The sequence below is a fragment of the Doryrhamphus excisus genome, chromosome 8 (genome assembly GCF_030265055.1).
Source record: "Doryrhamphus excisus isolate RoL2022-K1 chromosome 8, RoL_Dexc_1.0, whole genome shotgun sequence".
Taxonomy (NCBI): Eukaryota; Metazoa; Chordata; class Actinopteri; order Syngnathiformes; family Syngnathidae; genus Doryrhamphus; species Doryrhamphus excisus.
Genome location: NC_080473.1, coordinates 20,952,494 through 20,965,811, shown reverse-complemented (window position 1 = coordinate 20,965,811; position 13,318 = coordinate 20,952,494). Strand labels below are relative to the sequence as shown.

General features: G+C 38.4%; 1 protein-coding gene across 5 annotated transcripts in view; it reads left to right on the top strand.

Annotated features, from left to right (window-relative positions):
* The first annotated feature begins 493 nt into the window (after nt 1–493).
* The window catches only part of robo2 (roundabout, axon guidance receptor, homolog 2 (Drosophila)), a 386,548-nt gene continuing 373,723 nt past the window's right edge, over nt 494–13,318 (top strand). For all 5 annotated transcript variants that reach the window (XM_058079123.1, XM_058079125.1, XM_058079127.1 and 2 more), the window contains exon 1: nt 494–938. In XM_058079123.1, the coding sequence (XP_057935106.1) occupies nt 815–938 (124 nt within the window). In that variant the 5' untranslated portion in view covers nt 494–814. The remainder of the gene's footprint in view (nt 939–13,318) is intronic.

Below are 13,318 nucleotides of genomic sequence, written 5' to 3'. Positions count from 1 at the left end.
TTACAAAGTGAACTAGTTTTTGTCTTCGGCTTATGCTGTGTCGCCTTGCCTCCAGTTAAGCTTAATCCTTTACATTGCCGGGGGTGGGGTGTGGAAGGGGGGGGGGGGGGGTACAATTGATATGTCATACTCTTTCCGGTCAAGGTCATCAAAAGAAGCCAATCTTTCTTTTCCTGTTCCCAGTGTTTACCTCACATCATCACTTCTGGTTTCCGAGAGTGCAAAAAAAAAAAAAAAAGGTGGCTGCTGCTTTCACCTGCTCGGTTAATCTCGCAGTAAAAAAAAATAAAATAAAATAAAAAAATAAAAAAAAAAAGCCTGAGTGCTGAGGAATGAATTCCCTCTGAAAGCCACTGAGTGAGCGAGGAGCGAAAATATTCCAGCTGCAGAAGCGACATCGGCATGGTGGAGAGAGAGAGAGAGAGAGAGGGGGAGAGAGAGAGCGGTTGTGTGTGCGAGAATGAGTTTCATCGCGTATCTGAGCCGTCGCATGGCAAGCTGCACGTTAACGCTCCCCGCTTCCCCTCAGCTCTGGCGGGGCTGAGCTTCACAGCAGGCAAGGATGAAGCGTCGCCCCGAGCCTCAGCATCAGTGAACCCCCGGGGGCTGGTGGCATCGCACGGCAGCACCAGCATCAGCACCGGCATCGGCACCGGCATCGGCGTACCGGAGACCCACTGCTGATACCGGCGTAACGCATGACAGCCCACGAGTGGCTTGGCTTTCCGTGAGCCACATCCGCCGCCGCCGCCACCCTCCGGGAGGAAGCACAGCCATGTGAGAGGAGCGACTCGAGTGCCAGAAACTCTTGGACATGTTTTCCAGGGCAAAGTCTGGATTTCTTTCCGCGTTTGAACTTATTTTGTTTCTTTCCGTGCTCTCTGGCTGCCCTCATCCCACCTATTTGGCACGGACTAAAGGAAGATGGAACAAGGGAGGTAAGTGAACGCAACACTTCAATTCTTTCTAATGTTTTGGCTAGCGTTTGACATATGATTGACATGTGAGGGTTCTCTTGAACGAGATGTCGGTGACCCCTAGACTGACCTTGCTTCTGGACACTTTAAGACTGTTTCTAAAGTGGAACTTGATTGTTTGCTGTACTTCGGTAAGCAGACTCTACTTAGTAAACGGTCAGTGAAGTAACCGTCTTACTGACTTTTTCGTTTTTAAAGACTAAGACCAACACCGAGGTGAAGAAGTCTTCATGATTTATCAACGCCCCCCCCCCCCCTTGGAGCGGTCCCGGTCTTTCGCTCTTGTAGAATTTAATCCCCTTTTGTCAGATTAAAGAAACCTCTAATCTTTGGCGGCAAGAAGCCCCGGCGATGTGTCGCCTATCGGCATTGTTAGCGTCCGCTCAGCGGAAATGCCGGGTGTCTTCAAAGAGACCTCGTCGCTATATATTTCATGATTCCTCGCCACCTTCTGCCCAAACGTTCTCCCACCTTGCACTTCGGTGTCTTTAGATGTTTCACGTGAATTCACTGAAGTTCAGTTCTTAATGAGATCCGAGTTCTCCAACGGATGGATTTTGTACGCTCTGCAGTTTTTTTTTTGCTTTTAATTATAAGATTCTCTTTTCATGTCCACTTTGTATTCATATGCTGCATTAATTGTCATAATTAGCGCAAAAGTAGGTCATATAAACAAAACGACAATATCGAGACGGTTACACAGAAATAACATGGAAGTTTATATCTGTTGGATTAACTGTGAGATATCGGGGAATTATGAGGAATGATGAATGGAATTGTTTGGGTCGGCGAATGAATCCGAAGCAAGGGCAAAAGCTTCGGATCTGTGGTGTCCGGTGTAATGGGGGGCAGTGACCTCCACCGTCATAACCGTGCTATATGGTCTCTATATGGGAACACACCTTACTGAGAGTTGATATCTCGTTAATTTTTTAATGCATTTTTTGTAAGGTTTTGCAATTTTGGATGCATTTTTTTTTAAACGAAGGTGTTCGGGATTCTGGTCCAATCCGCACAAAGAGAAACTTGGTGTGCACTTTGGTGCAGTTTGGCATTGGACCGAAGGTAACAGGTCTCTACTTGCCCTTAGGGAATCCTTAAGGTGAGAACTACTTGCCCGAACTTGCCCCATGTAAAAATGAAAAGACTGCCATAATGATATCATGTAATTTTTTCAAATAAAGATTATCATTATTATTATTACCTTACACATCGTAGTCGTAATAAGCAGTGATATTTATAAGTTGTGCACCACAATGGAAATTTGTGTACTCGTAAAGCAGGGGTCTCAAACTCAATTTACCTGGGGGCCACTGGAGCTAGGGTCTGGGGTCAAGGTTTTCCAAAAACAAAAAAAAAAAAACGCATTTATTAAAAACAGAAAAATATACAAACTTTTTCAGTGTTTTGGTTCCGATTTTTTCTACAATAAAAGCTCTGATAAAACATTCCACTGTTCTTAAATAACTTAATTTTTATTTTTTTTGCACAAAATAAAATGAAAAATAATAAATCAAGAATTAAGAAAATCAATCAGTAATAAATAAATATAATAATAATAATAATAAAACGGCAAATAATAAAAACTTAAGAAACCACATATAGTTGGTGGGAAAATTTTTTTTTTTCAGATAAAAATGAACAAAGCATTATTAGAGCCCTGTAGACATGACAAAACACGACTATAGTCACATTTATACTCTTTTTATTTACAACATATTGCGCAACTGCAGGGTCTTGAGACACATGCTAACTCGCAAACTAGAGCGCTAGCCACCTAAGCTGTAGCCTTCGAGTTATTTTCTTTCAACTTAAATAGCCAAAAACTTACCACTTCCACACGCATAGGGAGGATAACTATTAACAGTTATTTAACCTTTAACATGAACATGAATCAAACGTAATAATTTTTTCTGGGTACATGATACCATACAGCATCCATATCAAACTTGCGTGGGCCGCACTAACATTAAACTTTCATATCAAGGCGGGGGCCTAAACTAGCGTCCGGCAGGCCACATTTGGCCCGCGGGCCGCATTTGTGCTAACTCGCAAACTAGAGAGCTAGCGACCTAAACGGTAGCCTTCGAGTTATTTCCTTTCAACTTAAATAGCCAAAAACTTACCACTTCCACACGCATAGGGAGGATAACTATTAACAGTTATTTAACCTTTAACATGAACATTAATCAAACGTAATAATTTTTTCTGGGTACATGATACCATACAGCATCCATATCAAACTTTAACATTAAACTTTCATATCAAGGTGGGGGACTCAAACTAGTGTCCTGCGGGCCACATTTATATTTCTACTGGCTTAGATTTCATGAAGAGACTATCAAATATACTTTTAAAGAGCACTGTTGTCCCTCACATACAGGGAAAGTGCTTCTGCATGCTTTTTGCTGTCGTTTTAACACTGGTCCATGTTGGTCTGTTCTGGTCTGGTATGGTCTGGATTGTACTTGAGTTCAACTGCACCAGAGTTCACTTGCAAGCAGAGTTCCTTTCAACCGAGCATAACACATGTGAATTCATCCTAAATCAGTCAATCTGGTTTTCTTTTAAACATTACTGGACCTATTCCTTTAGTTTTTGTCTCTAAGGAGAGAGTAGCTTTGATTCTTCAGCCAGCTGGAATTCATATCAGTGTCATTTTGGAAAACAATCAAAATAGCTGCAGGGAGTATTTTTAAAACATTTTTTTATATATTCTTTGTCATTCTTTGTCATACATTGCTTTCCATTCTGGAAGCGGTGGGAAAAAAGATGGGAAGCAATAAATGTTGTTTGAAAGAAGGGATATGAAAAGCTTGTAATGGTTGGGTTGATGCAATCGTTTATAAGGTAGATATGGAATGGTTGTTATGTAGGCAATGATGCACGTACAGCCATTTATTTCAAGGTTGATTATCAACAATATCAGCAGATAAATAACACGGTGACATGTTTTGGTATCAAAATTGATATATTTGAAATAGTACATACGTATGTTATATATTCAGAGCTGTATTGTTATTGGTTACCACCTGTTTTTTGTGTACAATCATTGCAAGACTTGACATGTTCGGTAATGTAACTGGGAACTCTTCATTGTCCACAGTTATTTGTGGACATTGAACATTGTGGTAATGGTTTGATTTCATGTGAACATGCATCAGATTCCAATTGAGTGCATCCCATAATCAGTTCCCAGTTCCACATGTCCAAAAGGAGTAGGAAGAAGCAAAGCTTATTAAATCCTACCCCTCCATCTGGTACTTTTACAATCAGTAACTGTTACATTTGTTCACTTCCTGCTTTCCTAATATAATTGAAGTTATTTGTTTATTTTTATTTTTATTTTTATTTTTATTTTTATTTTTATTTTTATTTTTATTTTTATTTTTATTTTTATTTTTATTTTTATTTTTATTTTTATTTTTAATTTTATTTTTAATTTTATTTTTATTTTTAATTTTATTTTTATTTTTATTTTTATTACTCTTCATCCTTGTATTTAGCAAACACTTGTATTGTTTCTTGAATTGGCTCATCGTTGTGCATTGTTTGACTTCCTTACTCAATCCATTCCATAGTTTGATTCCACATGCTATGGCTAGCATAACGTAGTCCTAGCATAGAAGTGTTTCAAATGTACTTCTTTATTCTAAATAGCCCTAACCCTAACCCTAACCCTTATAGCCCTAACCCTACCCCTGACCCTAATAGCCCTAACCCCAACTCTAACCCTAACCCTAACCCCTAACCCTAACCCTAACCCTTACCCTTACCCCTTACCCCTTACCCCTAACCCTAACCCCAACTCTAACCCTAACCCCTAACCCCTAAACCCTAAACCCTAAACTCTAAACCCTAAACTCTAAACCCTAACCCATAACCCCAACCCTAAATTTAATTTAATTTAATTCAGAAAGCAGGAAGTGAACAAATGTAACAGTTAGTGATTGTAAAAGTACCAGATGGAGGGGTAGGATTTAATAAGCTTTGCTTCTTCCTACTCCTTTTGGACATGTGGAACTGGGAACTGATTATGGGATGCACTCAATTGTAATCTGATGCATGTTCAAATGAAATAAAACCATTACCATTACCATTACCATTACCATTACCATTACCATTACCATTAGAGGAACTCATGTCAAGATGGAGCAGCACTTTAGTGATCCACGTTGAATGCTGTGACTTAACTTTCACACGCCCCAAAATTCAAAGTTTAAGGCTCTTCTGACTTTGGTTTGAAGTCAAGTAAACAGCCTGAGAGATTGCAAGTTCTGTGATCTTGTATGAAGTAGTACAAGCAGTACAAGCAGTAGTTTATACCCAGTTTTCCCCCGTGGTGGCCATCATTCCAGTCAGGTCCAGGGAAGACCAGGACAGGAGAGCTGGCTAGAGGGGTTCTAATGCTGTACCCAAACTAATGTGGGGAAATTAGGCAGCGGCCTGCCAAAAAAATGAAATGACTGTCATTAATTTTAATGAATGTGTTTTGACCGGTGTCTTGGGGGTTGGGGACACATTGAGGGCTGTTGTGGATTCAGGGTTAAAATCACTCACCCGTTTCCCTGACACGCTGTGACTGCTGTTTATTTTTTTTACTCATGACAACTGACACATGAATATTTGCGTGTGTGTTATGAAAATAATAACAGGTTAATGAATAATAATGTTTCTGTTTTGATATTTGGGGAAAAAAGGGCAAGAAAGGCTTTCTACTTGAATCTAATTGGCTAATTAGCCTTTTTGTGTCGCTGCATCGTTTCTCGAACACCTTAATGTAGTATGCTTACACCTTTTTGGAATATATATTTAATATGTACAAGCTGGAATGTGTGGGTGTTATTAGCAATGTGGCGGGAACAGGATTGGCTTGACGCTCAGCGCTCTGCAGCGATGCTATCGGCACATCTTCAAGGGCATATATATATATTTTTTAATTATTGAATATATAATTACATCAAAAAATTGAATATATATTTTTATTAAAGTTTTTAATAAAATAAAAAATATATATATATTTTTAAATTTTATTTATTTTTTTAGTATTTTAATAAAACATGAACATGTTTGGTGCAGTTTGAAGTCGAAAAAAAAACGGCGGTAAAAGTGCTACTTGGCCTACAACTTTCCCATAGAAATACACACTGTGTCTATATATACTGTATGTATATATTTATTTTTTACACAATATATACCAGTAAATTAATTTCACGTTTTGTATACCAACCCATGAAGAGATGTTTTTGAAGAGCAAGACTCTACATTTTTTCGCCAAATATATAATGTGATAAATATAATAAAATTTTATTCTGGCAATATTATAGCTATTTTTTATTTTTTACTAATTTTCCAAAAATTACTGTTCGTAACTTTGTTTTTGTTTTCATTATATTAGAATTTAAAAGTATTGAGATTGAAAATATTGAATTTTTATTAAAAATATATAATTTGCTTTAATATTTTACATTTATGCTTTGCATCTTATGAAATGTAATAAATATAATTAGATTTTATTCTAGCAATATTATAACCATTTTTATGTTTTTTTTTACTAATTTTCCAAAAAGGACTTTTCGTAACTTTGTTTTTGTTTTCATTATATAAGAATTTAAAAGTATTGAGATTGAAAATATTGAATTTTCATTAAAAATATATAATTTGTTTTAATATTTTAATTTTATGCTTTGCATATTATGAAATGTAATAAATATAATAGTTTTATTGTAGCAATATTTTTTTTTTCTACTAATTTTCCAAAAATGACTTTTCATAACTTTGTTTTTGTTTATAAGCAAATTATATATTTTTACAATACAATAAAAATATATAATTGCTTTAATATTTTAAATTTATGCTTTGCATATTATAAAATGTAATAAATAGATTTTATTCCAGCAATATTATAACTATTTTTATTTTTTTACTCATTTTCCAAAAATGACTTTTCGTAACTGTTTTTGTTTTCATTATATTAGAATTTAAGTAGAAATTAAGTAGTATTGAGATTGATCTCAAGTACTGAGATTGAAAATATTGAATTTTCATTAAAAATATATGATTTGCTTTAATATTTTAAATTTACGCTTTGCATATTATGACTTTAGTGTCCGATTTTTTATGAGTTGCGAGGGTATGCTAGAGCCTATCCCAGCTGACTGGTGGCCAGCCATATAGCACATATATAGACAAACAACCATTCACACTCACATTCATAACATTTCATTCTAATGCTTCGTTAATAATTCAGAATGCAGTTTCTGCCCAATATTTGATAGACGTGTTGATTGTGGTCCACCATTGTGGAGCTAAAGGCTAATTGGGAACTTAATGTTCAGCTTAAATCCTACTTGATGTATGCACTGTGTGCATTGGTTCAATTTCAAGAAACCTCATCGATTGCAATAATAGACTCAAGCTGTAAAATAATGGCGCCACACCGAGCCTCTGATCCACTACCCATAGCGAGCTGCTTAATTCCAGCCGCGTGTCTAACGAGCTGATTTCTAATTGCGAGGGGAAATTACACTTTACTTTATAATAAAATAATTTATTCCAGGTAGGCGATATGACAACATGATGGAGTCGTTTTTTTTACAGGTTCGCTGTACTTGTTGCCATTCGTTCCATGATCCAAATTGTAAATATAAAATCAGCCAATCAAATGAGTGAATTCACCTGAATCCCCTGAAGTTAACCCACTCAAGCTTGGTTATTGTGTGTAGCTGCTCTATAGGAGTCAACAACTCAATACAAAGGGACGAAAAATGAGCACAATAGTTTTTATTGTATTCTAACCCGTTAACCCACTCAAGTTTGGTTATTGTGTGTAGCTGCTCTATAGGAGTCCATGACTCAATACAAAGGGCCGAAAAGTGAGCATAATAGTTTTATTGTATTCTAACTTTTTACTCACTCAAGCTTGGTTATTGTGTGTAGCTGCTCTATCGGAGTCCACAACTCAAAACAAAGGGCCAAAAAATGAGACAATAGTTTTTTATTGTATTCTAACCTGCTAACCCACTCAAGCTTGGTTATTGTGTGTAGCTGCTCTATAGGAGTCCACAACTCGAAACAAAGGGCTGAAAAATGAGCCTAATAGTTTTTATTGTATTCTAACCCGTTAACCCACTCAAGCTTGGTTATTGTGTGTAGCTGCTCTATAGGAGTCCACAACTCAATACAAAGAACCGAAAAATGAGCATCATAGTTTTTATTGTATTCTAACCCGTTAACCCACTCAAGCTTGGTTATTGTGTGTAGCTGCTCTATAGGAGTCCACAACTCAAAACAAAGGGCCAAAAAATTAGCATAATAGTTTTTATTGTATTCTAACCTGTTAACCCACTCAAGCTTGGTTATTGTGTGTAGCTGCTCTATAGGAGTCCACAGGAGTGTTGGCTAATTGTACACTTATGATTTCAGTTTTGGCTCAAAATATTGCTTTATAGTTATATTATTATTATAACCGGGTCGTAACCGACCCTAACAATTCAGTGGTCTTAATTTCAACCTTCTGCCCGGTTTTCGACTGTTGCCGGGACGATGACGTATTTGCGGTCGGAATCAGAAATTCCGAAAACTAAGCTTATCTGCGACCCAACCTTCTCTGACTCACTCTCGGTGTTCCACCTTACCTCTCTTTGCACTTTCCAATGAAACTTTAAAGAGATAAGAAGCTTTTTTTTTCTATTTCAGGGTCACCATTAGCCTGAATAATGCATTGACAAGAGAGGAGAGGTTTGAGTCCTACGGAGGATAGAACGCGCAGCCTTCAATTAAATTATACATCATTATCACAGCTGGCAAGCCGGGCGCGACCGTACTCCTCTCCATCCTCCTCTAAATGTTCCATGTTACTGTCTTGTCCAATATGGCGTGTCAGGGAACAGCCTCTTCCTGTGTGCCAGCACCGGAACAGGACTTTGCCTTTCAAAATGCTCCAAAGGACAAACATGCGGTCCTGTTCAGGACTATGCGGGTGCAATTCCGATTTCCTATCATGAGACCTGACCTTGGCTTTACCGTTGCTGTGGAACGGTGCATGTATTCCAGGACTGTGGACTTTGGACCGCGGCCTAAATAAACGATTCTGATTGGTCCATTTCAAGATTTGCAAGGATTGGTTTGCAAATTACCAGCGGAATTACGCAGTCCGTGTTTTTTACCAACACCCAACAAGAACCGCTTAAAAAAAAAACTCTTGGCAGTATGGCATTCCAAAGTACACTTCCCCGACGGGAATATCACTGATTGGGGTTACTTGCCCGAATTTTGTTTTAAATTGCCCCGGGCCTTTGGTACATCGTTATTGTCGAGCCCTGTATTCATAATCTCATTTTTCAGTACGATGCACCGATGTTTCTCGATGTTACAGTAAGTTAAGGACAGGAACTGCCCTGTGATACCCCTTAGCCGCCCCCTGTCAGTCTGCGATTGACTCACGGTGGTGACCCCTGTCAGGGAAAGGAGTATTTCCAGATAACCGTTTACAGTTATCTGTTTCATTTTCGCTTGCCATCGAGCTAAAAGCCCAAGTTATTGGCTTGATGTCCAACGCAAGGCATCAGGGAGTGAGGTTTACCAGCGTTGGTGTTAGCGGCGTACTACTATACGTACACCGAGCTGTGATGCATCTAATGGCGGTTTCGCCAGCGACTCCTTGAGGAAATATAAGCCGAAGTAACTTCCTATGGGTTTGTCGCTAAGCTAGAAATTGGCAGTCGATGTTCACTGAACTGCGATCGAGCGAGGTATACCGACATCGCAGACCTCTGAGATGTCGAACTTGAGACTATTTTGTATTTTTTGGTCAAATTCCGACTGATTTCAACGCAATAAAAGGACTACAGGTTGTTTTTGGTCCCTGGGAAGGCAAGTTTGTCTATCGAGCACGACAAAATCATTCCATTGGAGCGCCGAAGAACTGGAGTCTGAGGCGGAGTGTAGAATTTGCGAGAAAACTTTATTCAGTCAAAATCGTCCATGCTTGCGGCAGGGGAGAAGGGTGTGGTGAAGGGGACGGGATCGTCCAAGCGGGGATCGGCATGCCTGGTCCGGCAGGGGGCGCCTTGCCGGGGAGCAGGGGCCTACCCGGGCGAAGGGGCTCCGCCAGTGTCAGGGGTTGGGTGTCGTCCACCAGCGCAACCTTCAGCCGGTCCACCGACCGAGACAGTCTCCTGTCGGCCGCCCATGTCCAAAACAGAATACTTGTCGCCGTGCTCCGGGACCCTGTATGATCTGTCGTAGGGTGGGCGTAAAGGCCCACGGTGCGCGTCGTGGCGAACAAACACAAAACGTGCCGTGCCCAGGGCAGTGGGAACCTGTGGGTCCACCGTGTCGTGGTGCGATGCAGGGATGCAGGGTGGACCTCTGTAGGGCGGCCGACCAGGGTGCGGTGGCGTCCGGAATGAAGTCCCCCGGGACACGTACCCTAGTCCCACACAAAGTGCTCTATGCCCGGGCACCTGGCCTCGGGGCAAGCCCGCGCACCCCAGTCCCACACAAAGCGCTCTACGCCTGGGCACTTGGCCTCGGGGCAAGCCCGCGCACCCCTGCTACCACGCGTTGTCATGATGCTACCATGCGTCGTCATCCACGCCGCGGACGGCGAACCACGCCGCGGACGGCGAACCACGCCGCGGACGGCGAACCACGCCGCGGACGGCGAACCACGCCACAGCAGCTGATTCCCAGAACTCCGGCAATTTGAGGGTGGCGTTGTTAGCCATGTTCGCTGTAGCTCCGAACACTTCGGGACTACTGTCAAGGTCACCAGTGTCGAATTTGGAAAAAACTTTATTTTTCTTGCAAACATCGCACTCTTCGCTACGTGAGACATGAAAGCCCCGTCTCGCAACCACAACAGGAAGAGGAAAAACCCCCGTCCCTTGCGCCCACCCCTCCGGGTGCCAACCTCCCCTATCGATCGTTCCGGGGTGAATTATGTCCCGGTAACCTACCACTACACCATAAAACGTAAAATTATTCTAAAATCATTCCATAAGAAGATGATTCATTATCTCTCCTGATCTACTCAGAGAATATAATATATAATATTATAATTTTTCTAAAGAAACTTTGAAGAACTTCCCAGTAATAATCAGTCTCCTGTCCGGCTTATCTGAGACTGGATGAGATGATAAGTAAAGTCATACCACTTTTTGGTCACCAATCATTTTTGCAGAGTAATACATATTCCTTTATGCAGACAATGGTGAGGAAATTAATTGGTTCATAGAGCTGAGAAATAGATTTTTTGGGGGCAATTGAGTTTTAATTGAATCTAGAGGGAGAACAATTTGTTTCATTTCAAGAATTAGGAAAAATTGGTATCGAGAAGCATAATGCTCACCAAACCAAAAAAAATGTCATGGTAAATGTCTTTAGTAGTAACTCGACGCAGTAGTTGAACGGGACATTCTCAAGAGTGCTATTACCTGCTCCGCATTAGGGCTGCATTATTAACATCGTTCTTAGCCCAGCAGTTAATTAACCCCCAAGACCTTCATTTACACTCCGATAATGCATAACAATGGATTAACTTCCCGCTCTCATTCACTGATGATCACTGCATCACCATCGTGACTGCCTTGATGGGTTTGTTCCAGTATGGGAAACAGGAAGTTGCCACGAGCTGGGGTGGGAATCCACATCATGGCATGGCGACTTAAAGGTTACAATATTAACCAATTTGCTACTGAAGACATATTTATACATCTTTTACGGTTTTGTACGAGGCAAAAAGAGATGATGATGCAATTCCACAATAGAAGAGAACATGTTTGGTGCAGTTTGAAGCCGAAAAAACGGCTATATATTTTTTTTATTAAAGTTTTTATTAAAATAGAATATATATTTTTATTAAAGTTTTTAATAAAATAAAATATATATTAATTTTTTTTTAATGTATTTATTTTTTAGTATTTTAATAAAACATGAACATGTTTGGTGCAGTTTGAAGCCGAAAAAAAACGGCTATATATTTTTTTTTTCAATTAAAGTTTTTATTAAAATAGAATATATATTTTTATTAAAGTTTTTAATAAAATAAAATATATATATATATATATTTTTATTTTATTTATTTTTTAGTATTTTAATAAAACATGAACGTGTTTGGTGCAGTTTGAAGCCGAAAAAAACGGCGGTAAAAGTGCAACTTGGCCTACAACTTTCCCGTAGAAATACACACTGCGTGTGTATATACTGTATGTATATATATATTTTTTTTTTTACAAAATATATACCAGTAAATTAATTTCACGTTTTTTTTCGACAAAAATATATAATGTAATAAATATAATTAGATTTTATTCTAGCACTATTATAACTATTTTTATTTTTTTTTACAAATTTTCCAAAAATGACTTTTCGTAACTTTGTTTTTGTTTTCATTATAGTAGAATTAAAAAATATTGAGATTGAAAATATTGAATTTTCAATAAAAATATATAATTTGCTTTAATATTTTAAATTTATGTTTTGCACATTATGAAATGTAATAAATATAATTAGATTTTATTCTAGCAATATTATAACTATTTTTATTATTTTTTTACTCATTTTTCAAAAAGGACTTTTCATAACTTTCATGTTTTCATTATATTTGAATTAAAAAAAGTATTGAGATTGAAAATATTGAATTTTCATAAAAAATATATAATTTGCTTTCATATTTTAAATTTAGGCTTTGCATATTATGACTTTAGTGTCCGATTTTTTTATTTTTATTTTTTTTTACTTTACTTTCATTAACCCATTGCCTTCATTCTATTGTTGCTGTTTATGAGTTTCACATAGCAACACTAGCATAGCTAACATTACGCTCCGCGATGGTATCATGTCATAACCGACCGATATTTCTCACGATTAGTGGTCATTAACCCGAGGGACAAATATGACTTTAATATATCACTAAAACATCATTTTTGCATAATAATGGACCCTTTAAAAATGAAACCAAACTAAGTACATCCATCCATTTTCTATACTGCTTTTCCCCAGTAAAGATGCAAGGGTATGCTAGAGCCTATCCCAGCTGAACTGGTGGCCAGCCAATCACAGGGCACATATAGACAAACAACCATTCACACTCACATTCATTTATCTGATCCATCCAAATTAGAACTTTGTATGATTTTTAATGTAGTCTCATTAGGTACTGTGTATTTTTGACAAAAAGTATTAAAAAAAAAATGCTTTGACATCCATAAGATGTACACACCAGACAAAGTATCTTCTGAGCAATTTCATCGTATTTTTTTTTTTTCTTCCTTAAAAGCTTCAAGTGCCGCGTGTACACAGTGCGATCCTCGGCTTGAAGAGCGGTACAAGTATCG